At 50.7% G+C, this 17,067-nt stretch overlaps 1 protein-coding gene across 6 annotated transcripts in view; it reads right to left on the bottom strand.

Annotated features, from left to right (window-relative positions):
- Positions 1-1,013: 1,013 nt before the first annotated feature.
- Positions 1,014-17,067, bottom strand: part of FBXO34 (F-box protein 34) — an 81,701-nt gene continuing 65,647 nt past the window's right edge. For 4 of the 6 annotated variants that reach the window (XM_058666476.1, XM_058666475.1, XM_058666479.1 and 1 more), the window contains one exon: positions 1,014-4,169. In XM_058666476.1, the coding sequence (XP_058522459.1) occupies positions 2,036-4,169 (2,134 nt within the window). In that variant the 3' untranslated portion in view covers positions 1,014-2,035. Of the gene's footprint in view, positions 4,170-7,163; positions 7,238-16,163; positions 16,194-17,067 lie in introns of those variants that run through there. The other 2 variants (XM_058666480.1, XM_058666477.1) reach the window with 2 other exon arrangements.

Below are 17,067 nucleotides of genomic sequence, written 5' to 3'. Positions count from 1 at the left end.
TAGGGAGTGTGGGAACCTGTAGTCCCACGGCCCAGGGTGCTGGGAGCCCCAGCGCGGTGCGGCCAGACAATCCCCGAGTTCCCGAGGTGCCCAGTCCTCCCCTAGCCATCTTAACGCTAAGGTCGGCTTCACAAGGCCTTTTAAAGGCACATATTCATCTTTTTGCCCTTTATCCATTTCCAGTTCTGTCTCCTTCCTTGACTTTTAGGCCTCATCACAGCCTGGCTACCCCACGGGACAGGACGACTGCCCATCTTGGCTTGTGTGTTTTGCTTCAAGTGGCTCACTCAGAGTGAAGGGGAAGTGGGCACACAGACCCACCCTGCCCCGGAGCAAAAACAAAAGCAGTCTTCCGAGTAGGAATGGGAAGGAGTGGGAGAGGCTGGGTCCCCTGGCAGGTGCATGTTTCCAGGCTGGCACTGGGGAGTCCCACAGCACGTTGTTCTGAGCACCTCCCACCCCCCACTGTGGTACTCTCCGCCAGGGCAGCCCCGCGCAGGACAGGTCCTCTGGGTCCCACACGCCTAGGGGTGCATGGTGGTCCTACCACACACTCTGCTTTGCACACGAGTTCCCCGTGGAAGCCAGCGCAGCAATAACTAACTCAAGAGCTGAGGCACCGGCCCCACCACGCCACTCCACATACCCTCTTCTACCCTGAAGCGCGAGTCCCACTGAACCCTCCCTTGGGCAGTCAGCCGGGCACACTCCCTTGGCTCAGACCACCTGCTCAGCATGGAGACGCCCCCTTCAGCTCCTGCACCCGCTGCTGCTGACGGTTCTGCAGTGGCAGCAGCAGGAACTCTCCGTGAAGCCACTCTGTCCCGACAGCCACTTTCTGGCTCAGTACTTCCCAGTCCCACCAGGCAACACAACAGGACCCCCTGGTCCGAGCAGTGGTTACTGTGCCTCTCCTCAAACAAACCTGGCTGAAGTGGGAATCCGAAAGGACCAAGGGAAGACGCGCCACACGCCTGGTCTGTTCACATCAATCAAGGAGGGGAAACTCTAGGCCCATTTAAAATGCATGTTTTTATTGAAGCTTAAAAAAAAATTGCAACCAAAGAATAAAGTAAACAAGAATGTTTATAATCTGACTATATAATTCTCTCATTCTTGGTGGATCACTAAAATATAACAGATTGTTCTCTATGCTAATTGGAAGGTTGTCCAGTTAAACCATCATTTGGTATCCTTTGAATAGGGTAACCCTTAGCTATTTAGTCTCTTCCCAGAAACATTCATAGATTACACAGGAAACATTCATAGTTTATTTAGGCAATATTCATATTTTATACAGAATGTACAAATTTGAGACAATAAAAAAAAATCACACAATTCGAGCCGCAACACTACCCTAGCCACTGTGGTGATTATGGTGTTCCGCTAGCATCCGTAATATACAGCGGGGCTCTCATCGCGTCACGTACGGAGGGCAAAGCACTCGTCTACAGGGGAAGGGAAAGGCGCCCGGGTTTAATGTGCACTTTCACAGCCCTAGGAAAACACAACCACTATATACACTGTAAACACCGCAGGGCACGACAGCCATCTCCCACCGCAAACACCACGCTCCCGGACCAGGCATACAGGGTTCAAAGGTAAGGTGCTGACTCTCCCCGGGCAAGCACACTGTCCAGCCAGGGTCCGCAGGCCCCCCAGGGGACATCATCCCATGACTTCAAGGACGCCACCGATGCTCTGACCCCTCCGAGGGGCCTGCCTGCAGAGTCTGCAGCAAATTCTCAGCAACGTCCTTGACAGCATCCGCCCCATCCTTGGAGGATGGGCAGCAGCTAGGAAGACAAGTTCACAGCCAAGTGCATCAAGCCGCGGGGCATCAGGCCGGCTCCACAGTGAGGCATCCCCAGGAGCAACACGACCACTTCTGTCCAACTTGTACGTAGATTCAGAAAATGCCTGCGTGCCAGAGGTCCCGGTCCCGGTCCCAGTGGACCTCTCCAGAGTGACACCTGGTCAGCAAGGCCCACAGTGGTTCCCGGCCGGGCCTTCGGCTGCCTCCCTGTGCTGCAAGTCAGTAGTCCTCCTCGGTGTCGGTGCCCTTGGCTTTCTTGTGAATCGCCCGGTTGAAGCTGTGGCAAGCAGGGACCCAGTGATTGTCATGGAGCCCCAGCTTACAACCAGGGAAGGCCTTCTGAGAACGGTGGCAGCACATCCAGTACCCGGGCCCATAGGGCAGGGCCTGGCAGTAGGGCTTGGGGTGCCACCGGCAGAGGGACACGTCCCCTTTCACATATTTCTTCTTGCATTGCTTGCAAGGATCCTCCCTGTAGCGTGGATCTCGGACCCAACGGGAATCCGCTGGCCGGATGTTGTAGTACTCGATGATGAACTTGAAGTAGCAGCAGGTACACTTAAGAGCTACGAGGCTCTTGGTGGGCAGTAACCTGAAGATTTTCACCATAATGTGGTGGGGCAGAAAAGCCATGTACTGCTGAGGCTCCAAAAGTTGCTGGATTTTGAACCTCGTCTCCAGAAAGTCATGGGACACCTGCTTCTTGCAAGCGGAGGCCTCCAGCACGGGCAGGGGCGGCTTGGCGGGAGAGGCCAGGGACACGCCGGGCTCAGCGGCAGTGCTCTGGCCTTCGGGGTCAGGGTCGGCATGCCCCTCGGTGGGGGTGTCAGGCTCTGTGGCTGCCGAGGGCTCTTGCATTGTGCTTTCGTTCGGCAGGGCACAGGGTGCCTGGTGCTGAGCAGGTGGCAGGAAGAAGAGCATCCCTGGAAGAGGGTCCTCGCAGGCGGCTAACGGAGAGGGCTGGCCGGCCTCCACCTTGGCCACGGTGATGCGAATGCACACAGACTCTTTCTTTCGCGGCTTGGGGCTCTGGCCACCCAGCGGCTCAAGCTCCCGACTCCCACACTCGCCAGCACCCTGGGCTGATTCGGCGGCTTGGGGGCAGGTGTGAGGAGGACACGGAGGCCTCAGGAGTTCCTCTGTCATTTCCACATCATACCTGTCGCTGCTCTTCACGGTACTTGGCTGGCCTGGCTCTAATCCTGGGCAGCTGGGGTGGAAGTTGCCACCCACGGGCAGTGGGGGGCAGCCCCGGGGGCCGCCATCCCATGCACGCTCCCCCACAGGGGAGCAGTGGTCCACGGACACAGAGCGTGCGGGACTCAGGCGGGTGCTGGGGGCCTCTGGGATGCCACGGCATGTCTTGGTATCCTCAGCTTGGGCACCAGTGGCTAGCAGCACCCTGCCCACGTGCCGGCGGAAGCTGTTGTTGCGCGAGAGGCTGCCGGCCTCACGCTGGCTCTGCTGTTTCAGGCACTCCGACTCCAGCCTAGCCACCATGTCCAGGACACGCACTGGTTCGCTCGGTGGCTCCCCAATCTCGGGGCTTCCCCTTCCCGCGGGTTCCTCACCAGCTCCTTGGGCCCCGCAGGGCTCTGAGGACAGGGTCCCGGTGCGGGGTTGGCCATTCGGCCTGGCGATGGCAGAGGAGCTACTGCAGGTCTTTGCACAGCTGGCCAGCAGGGCGCTGGCCCGCTGCTCCAGCAAGGCCACCATCTGGATGACAGAGAGCGGCCTGCTGGCCTGGCCACCCTCACTGCCATCACTCCCAGGTTGCAGGGTGCAGAGCTCAGCGCTACACGCACAAGGCTCAGGCGGGCAGCTCCTGCCGCTCACGTCCCGCATCCTTTCTAACTGGATCTTGGCCTTTTTAAGCTCCCCTGACTTTTTCCTTCTTTTAGTAGCTCGCCCATCGATATCCCAGGAGCTTTTGATTTTCATTGATCCTATCCGATTGCTGCACTGGTGGGCCGCGAAGAAGGCGATCTTCTCCTTGGTATTGCCCGGCCTCACAACAGCCCAGATATCGAGTGGCCCGTCGGCGGGCTCGCCCTGATGAATGGTTGTAGATGGCGCATTCTTCTTAGTCTTGACATCCAGGCCGTTCTCTACAGGGCTCTGCCCACTCATTCTGCACAGGACATTTGGGGGAAGGATCCCCAAAGGCTGGCGGGCCGAGGTGCTGGCAGGTGTATGCCAAGGGAAGGTTGGCTTCTGGCAGGCGGCTCTCTGTGGGGCTTCCTGGCCGGCCTTTGCAGGGCTCATAAGAGTCTCCAGCAGTTCCCTGCGGGCTTCCGGGGGGTGTTCTCCCTTCTGCGGTTTCCAATGTGGCTTCAGGTGCATACCAGAGGCCCTACAGGAAAGAAACACACACTTGATTAACAAACCAATTCTGCTCTGAGGAAAGCTCAAGAGGCCCAGGCAAGGCAGAGGAATCCTCTCTAGAGACTCATTAAGCCTTCGCCACCTCTCACTGCAGCCAGCTTTGAAGTATAAATCAAGAACAAACGCAAAATGATGAGTTGCAGTTTTGTACAGGAAGAATATATGCTGATTTTCAAGTATGGATTTACATTTTATACATCAAAACAATTCTTTAGGGGGGTCATGGTTGTGGCATAGCGGCTGAAGAGAATCCCATATAGACGTGGGTTGGGTCCTACTGCTCCACTTCCCACTGGCTCCCTGCTAAAGCAGCTGGGAAGTCAGCAGATGATGGGCTAGCTGCTCGGAGCCCTGCATCCATGTGGGAGTCCCAGGTTAAGCTCCTGGTTTCAGCCTGGCCCAGCCCTGACCATTGCGGCCATTTGGGGAGTGGGCCAGTGGATGGAAGCTCCGTCTCTTTCAAATAAAATAACAGACCATTACAACCAGCATTTTATTAGTTACAAGCAGTTTACCCAAAGTTGCTGCATTGCTCTTCCTACTGTTACGTATCTGTAGAAGGCCATGCATTTACACCCAGCCCATGGGCTCAAACCAGTGGAGTTTACACCACAGCGAGGGGGTCACTGACTGAGGTACTGAAAGCCACCCCCAAGGCCGTCACCCTGACTGGCTCACAGCAGCCTGGCCAGCCTTGTCTGCTGGCAACCTTGTCTGCTTGCACTGCTTGCTCGGCACCTCTCTGATCCACGAGCTGCCTAATTCAAATTTTTCGTTTTAGTCTTAATTTTTGAAACACAGTCATGTTTCCTACAACCACTGAAATCAAAATCAAATCAACGTGGAGCCATCTCACCCAGCTCAGGGAACAGGAGCCTGCTCCATGCCTGGCTGGAGTCAGGAGCGAGAACATGGTGGAGACCTGTGTGAGAGGCCCTGCATCTCACGAAGCAGCCAGACACGGCGCTGTTACCTTTCTGGCTCCGAGTTGGATTGTTAACTGAGGAAAAGCAATACCATAACTGAATGACTGTGTCAACCTACATGTCAAAATAGTCCACCGCCACCCAAAACATCCTGGGCTGAGAAGTGCTCTCTAGAGATAGCTGGTCTCCTGCAAACGAGTCTACAGTCCCAAATGAGAAGGGCATCAGAGGGTGGCAGAAGCCAGGGAACAGCACCTGCTGGGCCTGCCCGCTCCCCTCCCCTGGGTGGCAGGTTCAGACTCCACACTGGGTACCTCTGCCCATTTTCTTCTCATTTGCTCCACATCTTCCTCTCCGCCTGCCTGCAATGTGGCAGCCTCAGGGTAACTGCCTTCAGATGATCAGTTTCAGTTGTCAAGAGTGAAAGTGATCATCTGGAACCATCTACCTTTCATTCCAGCCTTTTCCCTCCTGGAGGGGCACACCAGGGACAGAGGGCCTCTGCATTTAAGGCAGGCACAGTTCCACCATCAAATTCTGTCATTTAATCTTTTTTTTTTTAGATTTATTATTATTATTTTTTAATTTTTATTACAAAGTCAGATATATTGAGAGGAGGAGAGATAGAGAGGAAGTGGAGCTGCCGGGATTAGAACCAGCAGCCATATGGGATCAAGGCAAGGACCTTAGCCACTAGGCCATGCTGCCGAGCCCCTGTCATTTAATCTTACAAAAAGTACCACCCACAATTTTTCAAGAACAAGGTGACATCTATAGGAATAAAAAAGACACATCCAGTGCTCTTGGTGCCAATTGCTCTGCGTTCTCATATCCGTTCAAACGCCCTAAGCAAGCAGAAACAAATGGAGTTTGTGGAGAAACCAACAAATTCTCATATAATGGTCTCATTACACAGTGTCAATAAATTTAAACTTCAGCAATGTGTGCACTGCTCTGCACTTACTGCGTGTTCTCTTCGCCCTCCTCCTCCACACATCATTTTAGGTTCTATTATTGATAGACAAGGACATGAAGAAGAAACTAAATGAGAGAAGGCCTTTGTTGGCAGTGCACCTATAAAGTGAGTCAGTTGGCACATGTGGTTGCAGCAACATGAAACAAGTGGTGACCCCAGTAAACAGAGATGCAGGAAGCAAAGTGTGATAGGAAATAAGAAAAGCCATTAAGGGCCATGACCAGGGGAGCAAGCCCTGGGAAGCAGGGCCAAGGCTGTTCAAGGACAACCGCTCTCCTTCCCTTGCCAGGCAGGAGACAAAAAGGAGCTGGCCAGCCATCGATGAGGCTGCAGAAATCTACACTTTGGCTGAAATTTGAGTTTTGGTGAACTAAGAGGATACGATTCCAGGCCCCAGGGCATCTGCTGCAGAAATCCATCATGTAAAAACTCAACCTCCCAGAGACTGCAGCAGATGCAGTTTCCCAACTCCACCTCACTGCCCCCACACGGGCCCCATGGAAACTTCCAGCCAAGTTTCCATGGTTGCCAACCTCTCCATTACAGCTTTACGTTAAAGTCTGTTACAACACAGTATTGCTCTTATGAAATTAACTGAAATGTGGATTTATAGCACATACACATCTGTGTTCCCTAGATGCTCAGAAAAAGATCCCCGGGCCCACGGAATCCCTGGGGTTTCTGTGTTCAGGTCCAGTGTCGATCTAAGAGGTAGCCAGACCTGAGGTTTGGGCTAGGGAACTGGCAACTAACAGGTGAGGTGGGACTGCCCGACAATGGTCCACAGGAAGCAGTTACTCCAACAGCCCCATAGCTTACGATGCTCATTCTAGGAAAGCACAATTCAGTCAGAGCCTTCTGACTGCTGAATCCTCCCTTCAACTCCAACTGCAACTCTTCAGAGTTGCTGTCAGCCCTGCCCACCAGACTTTCTGCTCCAGCCCTTGCACAAAGTTCCTCCGAATCCTCTCTCTGGACCACTACTCTTCTTAAAACAACTCCATGATTACATGTGGCTTTACCACTTGCATGCACACAACTCCCACTATCCGGCAGACACCTCAATGTCATCAAGAACCTACAAATGAAGCACCAGGTCCATCAGGGCAGGAGGGGCCCTTAGATCCCTGGCTCCTGGCCCCACACCCCATCACCAGCTCAGGAAAACATGCACAGCTTTCCAGCGTGTGCCCGGGTTCACACGGCGGCCTTATCTCTACCCCCTGGTGTGAGCCGAAGAAGGCCTCCCTCTATCATGCCCTGCCGGCTGCCTGGAGCCACCCCAGCCCCTATCTGCTCTACTTCTGCCTCACCCTTCCTACCTCACACTCCGGCAGCTGGGCCAGAAAAGGGGGTGGTCACAGCCAATCAAATCATAAGATACAATTTTAACACAACCAGAGCAGCCTCCAAACACTTTCTTACAAACATCCAGCACTGTATTCACTCAGTATCAGAAATTCACTAACGGCTCTGACCTGGATCTTCTGCTCAGCAGCTACCCTTAGGAAACAACAAAGTAAATGAATAATTACAGCACAGGTGATGTGTTGAGGGGAGAGGGCAGGAAGGTGCATGTGACAGGAGAGGGGGGTCACTAGTATCAAGCCTGGTCTCAGGGTGCAGGGTCAGATCAGAGAAGCTTTTGAGGCAAAACCATGATGCTAAAGGCTAAAGGCATAGGAGCCCAAAAGCTCACGATGCCACGGAACTTGGGGGGCAGCTGAGAAACACAGAGCATGAGGGAGTGCAGACTGCGGAGATGCTCAGACAACATGTGAACAAATAGCAAGAACCAGAGGAGCCCACGGAGTGACTTAAAATATAGAAGGAGGACACGCAGGGGGAGTGATGGGTCCCTTAGGAAGAGTACAGCCCCCTGCTCCGCCCAGGGGAGGGCAAGGTGGCCAGGCGGACCTCGAGTCGGGGAGCAGGGAAGAGCAGCCCCCAGAGAGGTTGTGAAGCCATGGTAAGATAGCAACCCAGCACCGCACTGTCCTGGGCCTCGCCAAGATCAACAGGGGAAGAGAAGGCAGCTGTACAGAGGTTCAACAAGCAGCAAGTTTCCTGGAATACAAGTCTGTCCAAGCTATTCCACGACTAGCATGTACTGCTTTTGTGACCAAGGCCACCTACACCATGTGCAGTCCTGAAGGGGGCTGTCTCGGGGTACATCTATGGCCCTAGAGCATGCCAGGAATGTGGTGAGAAGTAAAAACAAACCAATTAAAACACAATTTCACTCCAGTGGAAGCTGAAAGCTGGCTTCCAAGAATTTTGGTATTCCATTTGGACTCCAATGTCTAATTGCATTTCCAAAAATCTGGATAAACTCTCACCTACATAGTATTCAATCCCAATATAAACCAACAAAAGACAGCCAAATATAGACAGCCAAATATTATTTTCTTTTCTTAAAAAGCGGGGGTTATAAATGCTAGGCTAAAGAACAAGACTGACTCTCTCCATAGAGAGTGAACTTGACCCCTGAGGAGATAACTGGCAGCCTTTACTTAGCGGGATAGGCCATGGCTGCTGACAGACAGAGGCCTACTTGCTAACTTGTCACTCTTACTCTTCAGCCTTGCCGGTGAAAACAGGTTGGAAGATAAACCATTTCCTATTCTTCTGCTTCAGTAAAGGCACAGGAATTCTGATTCTAGAAGGGGTCCTTCATTAGCGTCTTAAGAACCAGAAGTCTGTAGCAAGCAAAGCCACCAGCTGCCACTTGACTGCTGTGTCACCTTCCAGAGCCTCCAGGCCCGTCAAAGGGTTTTCATCTTTCCAATTAGGTCCATTTTTTTTCTTTTTAAAATTTATTTTATTTTTATTGGAAAGTCAGATACACAGAGAGGAGGAGAGACAGAAAGGAAGATCTTCCATTCATTGATTCACTCCCCAAGCGGCCACAACAGCTGGAGCTGAGCTAATCTGAAGCCAGGACCAGAGTCTTTTCTGGGTCTCCCACGTGGGTGCAGGGTCCCAAGGCTTTGTGCCATCTTCGACTGCTTTCTGGGCTACAAGCAGGGAGCTGCATGGGAAGCAGGGCTGCCAGGATTAAAATCAATACTGGGGCCCATTTTTTCTTTTTAAAGATTTTTTTAAAATTTTTATTGGAAAGTCAGATTTACAGAGAAAAAGGACAGAGAGAGACAGAGATCTTCCATCTGCTGGTTCTTGCCCTAAATGGCCTTAATGACGGGAGATGAGCTGACCCGAAGCCAGGAGCCAGGAGTTCTAGGTCTCCCATGAGGGTGCAAGGTCCCAAGGCTTTGTACCATCTTCTACTGCCTTCCCAGGTCACAGGCAGGGAGCTGGATGGGAAGTGGAGCAGCCGGGACATGAACTGGTGCCACATGCGATCCCAGTGCAAGGAAAGGTGATTTAGCCACTAGGCTATTGCACCATTTTCTTAGAACACCATGTAAGCACCCTGCCCAACTCTCCGCAACAGTGACTTACGCAGCAGACCTGCCCCTCAGTGCTTTGTAGAAGCAGAGATTTCTTCCAGAGCCACTCTCCTGACCCAGGTGTCTACACCATACGCCTGGTGGAGTGCTGAGCAGGTACGCTCAATTCCAACAGAGCACCTAAAAAAGCCCAAGGAGGACTGTTTCTCAAACCAAGCTCCAAACTGCCAGGACAACTTTCTCAGGGCGAGAATTCACCTCTTTTGAAGGAATATTCTCAAGGGCCAGTCCACAGAACCTGTGATCTTCGCCTTAGGAAGCCTGGGCGGTTCTGCACAATAAAAACACCCCTGTGTCATCTGTGAACAGCAGCCAGTAACTCCTGTAACCACACACTCTTACACTCACAGCTGTCACCTCAGTGTACACAAGGATAAATACTGTGCCTACTTGATTCAAGGTTACTTAAAAGACCAAACAAAGCCACCTTCCAGAAAATAAACTAAGGTTTACCATTTGCTTAATGAGGGCAGAAAAATATTCAAAATATATTTTAAAAAGGAGTGTGACTAGCTTAGGACAGTCCCTGCGTTTGCCCTTTTACTGCAATCACAGTAGAAGCAACTTCCCAAAAGGTCCGACACTACGGCCAAACTCTGGAGTTGTGATACTATTCAATCTTACGTGTGTCTCCTTATGCCTCCCACCACCAATTTTTTGCAGTAGGGAGGAAAGCAGAGGGCATGGACACTGGCTCAGCCTGTTGAGACCTACTAACTCACAGTTCAGGGTGGAGACACGCTGAAGAACCACTTCTGGTCACCCTAACCACGCACACCCAAGTTACCCATTCAATCAAGGGGACCACTAAAAGTCCTTTCCTATTGCTCCTGTGACGTAATATTAACCCACCAAACCAGGACATCGCATTTACTGATACCTAAGCAGATGAGAAATTTGTATTTCCTACATGTCACTAAAATGAACATCCATAATCAAGAACCACTATTTTTATTGGAAAGACAGATTAGACTTATGGACAAAGGAGAGACAGAGTAAGATTTTCCAACCGCTGGTTTACTCCACAAGGGTGCAGTGGCCAAAACTGAGCCAATCCAAAGTCAGGAGCCAGGTACTTCCAGATCTCCTACACAGATGCAGGGTCCCAAGGTCTTCAGGCCATCCTCGACTGCTTTCCCAAGCAACAAGCTGGATGGGAAGTAGAGCAGCTGGGACACAAACTGGTGCCATACGGGATCCTGGTGCTTGAAAGGGGAATGCATTAGCCAGTTGAGCCATCATCTTCCCGATTCCCCCACCAAGGAAATACTGCCCAAGACTAAGGAGCAGACTGCACACGACTGAACAAGATACCTGCAAAAGTCAGTGCTGGGATGCACCGAGCACAGCTGCAACCTGCAATGCCACAATCTCATGGCTGTGTGTTTCTGATCCGGCTCCCTGCTAATGTGCCTGGAATGGGAGTGAATGATGGTATAAGTACTTGGGCGCCTGTCACATCCGAGGGAGATCGAGACTAAGAGCCAAGCTCCTGGCTTTTGCCTGGTGTACACCATCAGCCACTGTGGGCATCTGACAGTGAAACAACAGATGAAAGTTTTTCCCCTCCTCTCTGTCATGCTTTCAAATAAATACCATTTTTCAGAAAATTATTATATGAGCTACATAAAGGTGAAAAAGTAGCTGCTTTGGGTTCCATTTTTATAGCTTACCAAAGTAAATTTAAATTCTAGGGTTAAAAGTGATTACTAGAGGCGACCGGAGGGCTGCGGGAGAGGACGTCTAGCTCGAATCAAGACCCCAGCCCGCCATGAGCTCTTGGCTCATGGCGGGCTGGGCCGGACGTGCCTGGGTGCGAGGCCTGCTTCCTTCCGGGGTGAGTACGCTGAGGGGGGAGGCCTCCGTGGCTGGGCATGTCCGGGGCCCACCCACCGCCCTCATTGGGCAGTGAACGGGATTGGGGAGGGGCGCAACCTTGGGCCTGCAGGCTTGAACCTCCAGCTGCCAGAGGCGACCGGAGGGCTGCGGGAGAGGTTGTCTGGCTCGAATCCCGACCCCAGCCCGCCATGAGCTCTTGGCTCATGGCGGGCTGGGCCCGGGCGGCCAGTGCGTCATGTGGCGCCAGGCTGTGCCTGCTGGCCGCCCGGCCGGGGAGCTCTAGGGTAATGGATGTCTTAATAGCTGCTCAGATAGCTCTAGGCGGACCCCACTGTATCTGGGATCTGAGTCAATCCTATAGATTCCCAATACCAGTAACTCTTCCTTTGAAGAACTTCCAATCCCTTAATAATGCTGAGCTTTGAACACCTATCAAGTAAAAGATAAGCTCCGGCTTGTCTAGCAGACTAGCACCTAATGGTCCTCAGAGCAACCACGGGCAGGTGTGTGATTTACGGCTAGGAATAGGCTCAATATGGGAGGTAAGGGGACACCACAACTGGGATGAGTTCCCCACCAAGGGGTGTATGTGCTGGAATGGGGGCTGCGTTCTATCTAAGAAACAGTTGTAGTCACCTGAGGCACTAGTGTGGGCTGGGATTGGATGCACCAGGCCGGTTTAGATCCCAACACCATCTGGTGTTATGGAGAACCAGGACAGGTGTGGGACTGACTAGGCTGGGTCTCAACACCATTCTGAGCCATGTGTGAGCTGTATGTGGGTATGGACGAGCCATGGCCGGGCTGAAACATCCAACAAGAACCAGAATGGGGTGAAAGCCAGCCAGGAAAAGCCACTGTTCCTGCTAGGACAGGAGGTGAACTGAGTAGGGTTGGCTCAAGAACCCCCTGGCAAGCGCAAAATCTGGCACTGGGAGGGGTTCTGATGGAGGAGCCTGGGCAACTCCTCTGGCAGAACACAGTCCCTGCAAGTAAGCGCAAGAAGCATGATAGGAAACAGCCCAGAATAGGCCATGGAAAGTTTCCCACTGGCATGCATCCGGCATGGGTCAGGAGCAGACCAGGCTGAATCAGTCCATGTCATCCACTGGCAAATCCGATCACCAGAACAGGGTGTGGGATGGGCCGGGTTTGGTTGCGACAAAACCAGCACACATTATGGAATGCCAGGGCATGGTTGCCTGTACTGGATATGAATGCAGCACCCATCCAGCACACGTGAGATCCAGGAAGGAAGGGGCAGAGCTGGCGGGGGGATTAAGGGGCTGGTCCCCTCGCTGGACAGCTACTCCCACTGGAGAGCGTGGGCTGGGATAGAGACAGACACGACTAAGCAAGGCTACAACACCTGTGCGCTGCATGTGGACTAGATCAGGGCCGCAGCATCAGCTGGCAGAAGCTGGCACTGGGAACTAATTCTGTTGAGTCAAATCACAGGACCACCTAAAGAGTGCATAAACCGGGACAGAGAGACCTGGGAGGGAAAAGTGGGTTCCCCCCTCTTGGGTCACTACTCCCATGGGAGGGCATGAAAATTAGGACGGGGGCTGGGATGGCTAGATAGAAAGGCACTCAACCACATATGTGAGGGCTGGATGGTTGAGTTGGTTAGATAGAACTAAGCTTTAATACCCATTGACAAGTACCAGAGCCAAATGGGATATGGGACAGACTGGACTAGTCTGCTACACATACTGGCAAACCAGGGTAGGGGGCGGGCTTGGTGGGGGTTATTGTGGGTCGTCCCAACTAGGCTGCAGCTCCCACTGGTTGATGTAAGGGCCGAACCAGACTGGACTGCAACACCCATTGGTTCCAGTGCAACTCGGGACTGAAAACAAAACCAACACAGCAATTGCAACCACCAGCTGATCAGGGTGATGGACTGTGCCGGGCCCTGTGCTTGCTAGAACATACAAGAAACTAATCTGGGAATACCTCAAAGTATCTTGGGAGATCTCCCCAATCGAACTGCTGGACTCAGAACTCTAACCAAGAAAAGACAGAAGACAGAACAGGACAATCATCTCAGCTATATGTTGGCAGCGAAATATGGGGCAAACGGAGACTTTATGATGGACCATATCAATCAGTGGACGACCTCATCGAGCGAAACTGGCAGCGATTCATAACTGGAGAACTATTAACACCACTTGAGCACATATCTCAGAGCATGCCCCACATCCGGGACTTGGGGCGGGCGGGAAGCCAGGTGGGGCTTCTCCCTCAATATCCCCCTTTACCTCAGATACATGATGGAAACAATATTGACATAATAGCATTACCCACTTCCCTACCCCCCTGAACCTTTTTTTTTCTCTTTTTTTTCTTTCTTCTTTTTCCTTTAAGTGTAATTAACTATGTAAAGATTGTCAACAATACAATAAAATAGATTAAAAAAAAAAAAGATGCTAGTATCCCTGTCTCTCTCCCTAATACACATTCTCTCTTCTGTCTAAAAATGATGGCTAATGTACAAATACATAATAGCACTTTATGTAATTTTTACGTATTCTTTAACAAGCTTTTGACTAATACATCTTAAAATCCATGCAGTGTTTTTCATAATACACGTTTTCCATGAGCTTTTTTTGAGTACCCCTTGTGTACATGTATTTCAAAACATTTCTCACCAAAGTAAACTTAATTCTGTTTTCAAAAAAAAAAAAAAAAAGTGATTACTAGAGGTGGACACTGTAGTTTGGTGGGTAAAGCTGCTGTCTGCTGTGCTGGCGTCTCTTATGGACACCCTGACTCTGAGCTGCTCCACTTCCGATCCAGCTCCCTGCTAATTCCTCCTTGCAAATAGCATAAGATGGCCCAAGTGGTTGGGCTCCCCCACATCTGTGTGACAGACCGAAAAGAGGCTCCTGGATTTTGGCTGGCTCAGCCCTGACCATTGTTAACTATTTGGGGAGTGAACCAGCAGACTGAAGATCTCTCTCTCTCTCTCTAACTTTCTTTCAAATACACAAATAAATAAATCAACCTTAAAATCTACACTAGAGAAAAATCAATCATTAGGCACCCAAGAGCCCAACTGTAATGTTACCTGGTAATGCATATTGGATTTGTATTTCTTATGCCTCATATCAACCAATTTTTTGAGCACAGAGAGAAGACTGACTTTATCTGGTAGATACACAACCATCCCATCAGCAGAAATGGAACTTGGCATTCACTTCAAAGTCATACTATCAACAAGAATGGCTTTTAACAAGGAAAAACAGAACTCCTAATCTGGGAGCAAAACTGGTTACTACTGAGGCAGTTCTGCATAGATCCCTAAGCTGAGGGAAGGGCAATGACAGGAGCTTCTCAGGGCCTATTGCAGCTAAATTCCTGGCCGTAAATATGGTGTGCTACTAACAAGGCTGTAATCATGTTGTACAACACTGAACTTGGTCATCACAAGTACGTATTTTCCATGTTATTACATGATCTTCAAACCCATCATCTGGATAATGCGTAAGTGCAAGGCCTACAGTCACTGCTTCCAGCCCTAGACACGGTAATGTAACACCTCCAAGGATAATGGCTCTTGTGCATTAAGGACATGCCCTTAAAAAGGTTCTCAAGTGACTTCCTGAGTCAGAGTCTGAGTATTTTCCTGCCTAACGACTCACCAAATGGATAGTGCTTAATTTTCATGCTATCACAGACAAGTAGGCACAAAGAAATAAACCAAGGCAGAGCTAGAAATGCAAGACTCGAATAAGTGAGAATACAGCACCTTGTGCATTAGGCACTGTTCTACACTTAAAACGACCACAAAAATGGCCCTGAAAAGCATGTAGGAAACCAAAGCAGAGGAAGGCATTGGAACTTGCTCATCACAGAGTTTTCACATGCCCGCAGGTGGGGTCAAGGGCTCTGCTCTCAATACTCACAGTGTGCTAAGGTGAGTGCAGACATGGGTCCACGGTGAGGAGGAAGCAGAAGCGCCCTCTGACAGATCACTGGTACACAGGCAAGTCTACTGGGAAAGCGAGCAGAGCTTGGACAGTGGTTCCATTCTGGCTGCCTCTGGCTTAACGCTTTACTTAAAAGAATCTATTTGTTTATTAAATGTTTAATGTCCCTCTAACTATCAGCCATTGTGTTGGGCCATGGGGTTTGCGCAGGAAGGAAAACAGGAATTTCTGCCCCTTAAGGCAAACTGAGAAACACATGTTTATTCCTGAGCTTTTCATTCATTTCCTAACTTGGACTGTTCCAGTATACTGAAATCAACTTAGCAATAAAGCAGATATCAGACTATTCAGGTTGTGGCTTTGGCAAAGAGAAACTTTACAAACACAAGCTGATTCTGACAGTTTATGGCACAGGGCTGAAGGCAGGTGGGGACATGAAGCTAAGGGTGACCACAGGGAGCACCCACTGGAAAACACAGGGACACTGCGCTGGTGCCAGCGTATCTCTGTGTGTGCTAAATTAGGTCCACCAAATGAGGGGTGCCAAAGAACAGGAGCAAATGACACTACAATATAACCATAAGCAAAGAGGAAACTAAAATGCTAAACAAGAGTAAGACCCGTAAGAACAGGAAATAACATAGGAGTGACGATGAAGGCTATGTCTATCCTATCTCAACTTTCTAGTCCTACCAGCTCTTCCAAGGAATGCACCATGGACAGTATACCACACAACACTTTCCCATTCCCACAACAACAGACTGGGCAGACACACAGTCACCTTGGCGCTCTTGGACGCCTCCCAGTAGCACTCACTTGCTGCTCCCTCACAGGTGTGTTGGCGGGCCACGGCAAAAGGTCAAAGTCAAGACCTCAGTAGATTTGGCTGTTCCTTGGCTTCCAGCCAGCCCTTCCCCCCCCCCCCCTCGTGTACACAGCCCCCTCAGGTTACTCGTCTCCAAATCTGCCCTTAGAGGACAACAGCCAGCCTGCCTGGGGGCCCACCCTCCAGTGTTCTGTAGAAAAGGGTTTTACAGTAAGAATTGGAAGGAATATGCTTCTGCCCATCTAAATGAGGTAACCACAAGAACACACATTAGAAGTCTGCCTCTGCCAGATCACACAAATGAAGACCAGGATAAGTGCCATTTTGACATGAACTCTTACTCAAGTTGGCTCAAGAGAATCTTCCAATAATTTAAGAGCTTGATGTTTCTATATTACACCACATCAGTTTATTGTATTTTTTTATTGCAAAGTCAGATATACAGAAATGAGGAGAGATAGAGAAGATCTTCCATCCAATGGTTCACTCTCCAAGCGGCTGCAATGTCCAGAGCTGCGCCAATCCAAAGCCAGGAGCCAGGAGCCTCTTCCAGGTCTCCCATGTGGGTACAGAGTCCCAAAGTTTTGGCCCATCCTCGACTGCTTTCCCAGGCCATAAGCAGGGAACTGAATGGGAAGCGGGATCTGCCAGGATTAGAATCAGCACCCATATGGGATGCTAGCATGTGCAAGATGAGGACTTGAGCCGCTAGGCTACCGCACCGGGCCCCACACTACAATGTTTTAACTTATCTGCAACATGCTTATTCCTGTTAACTGTAATTCCAGTTCACAGAGGTACAGCAGTTATTTTACTTTTTCTTTTTTGCATTCACCAAGTCCTATAAAATTAGGATGCAAGAAAACAGTCCCTCATGGGACTGAAACAGTGGCT

Source organism: Ochotona princeps, chromosome 6 (genome assembly GCF_030435755.1).
Source record: "Ochotona princeps isolate mOchPri1 chromosome 6, mOchPri1.hap1, whole genome shotgun sequence".
In the NCBI taxonomy this organism is placed as follows: Eukaryota; Metazoa; Chordata; class Mammalia; order Lagomorpha; family Ochotonidae; genus Ochotona; species Ochotona princeps.
The sequence above is the reverse complement of the archived record's forward strand: the minus strand, read 5'-3'. Positions and strand labels throughout refer to the sequence as shown.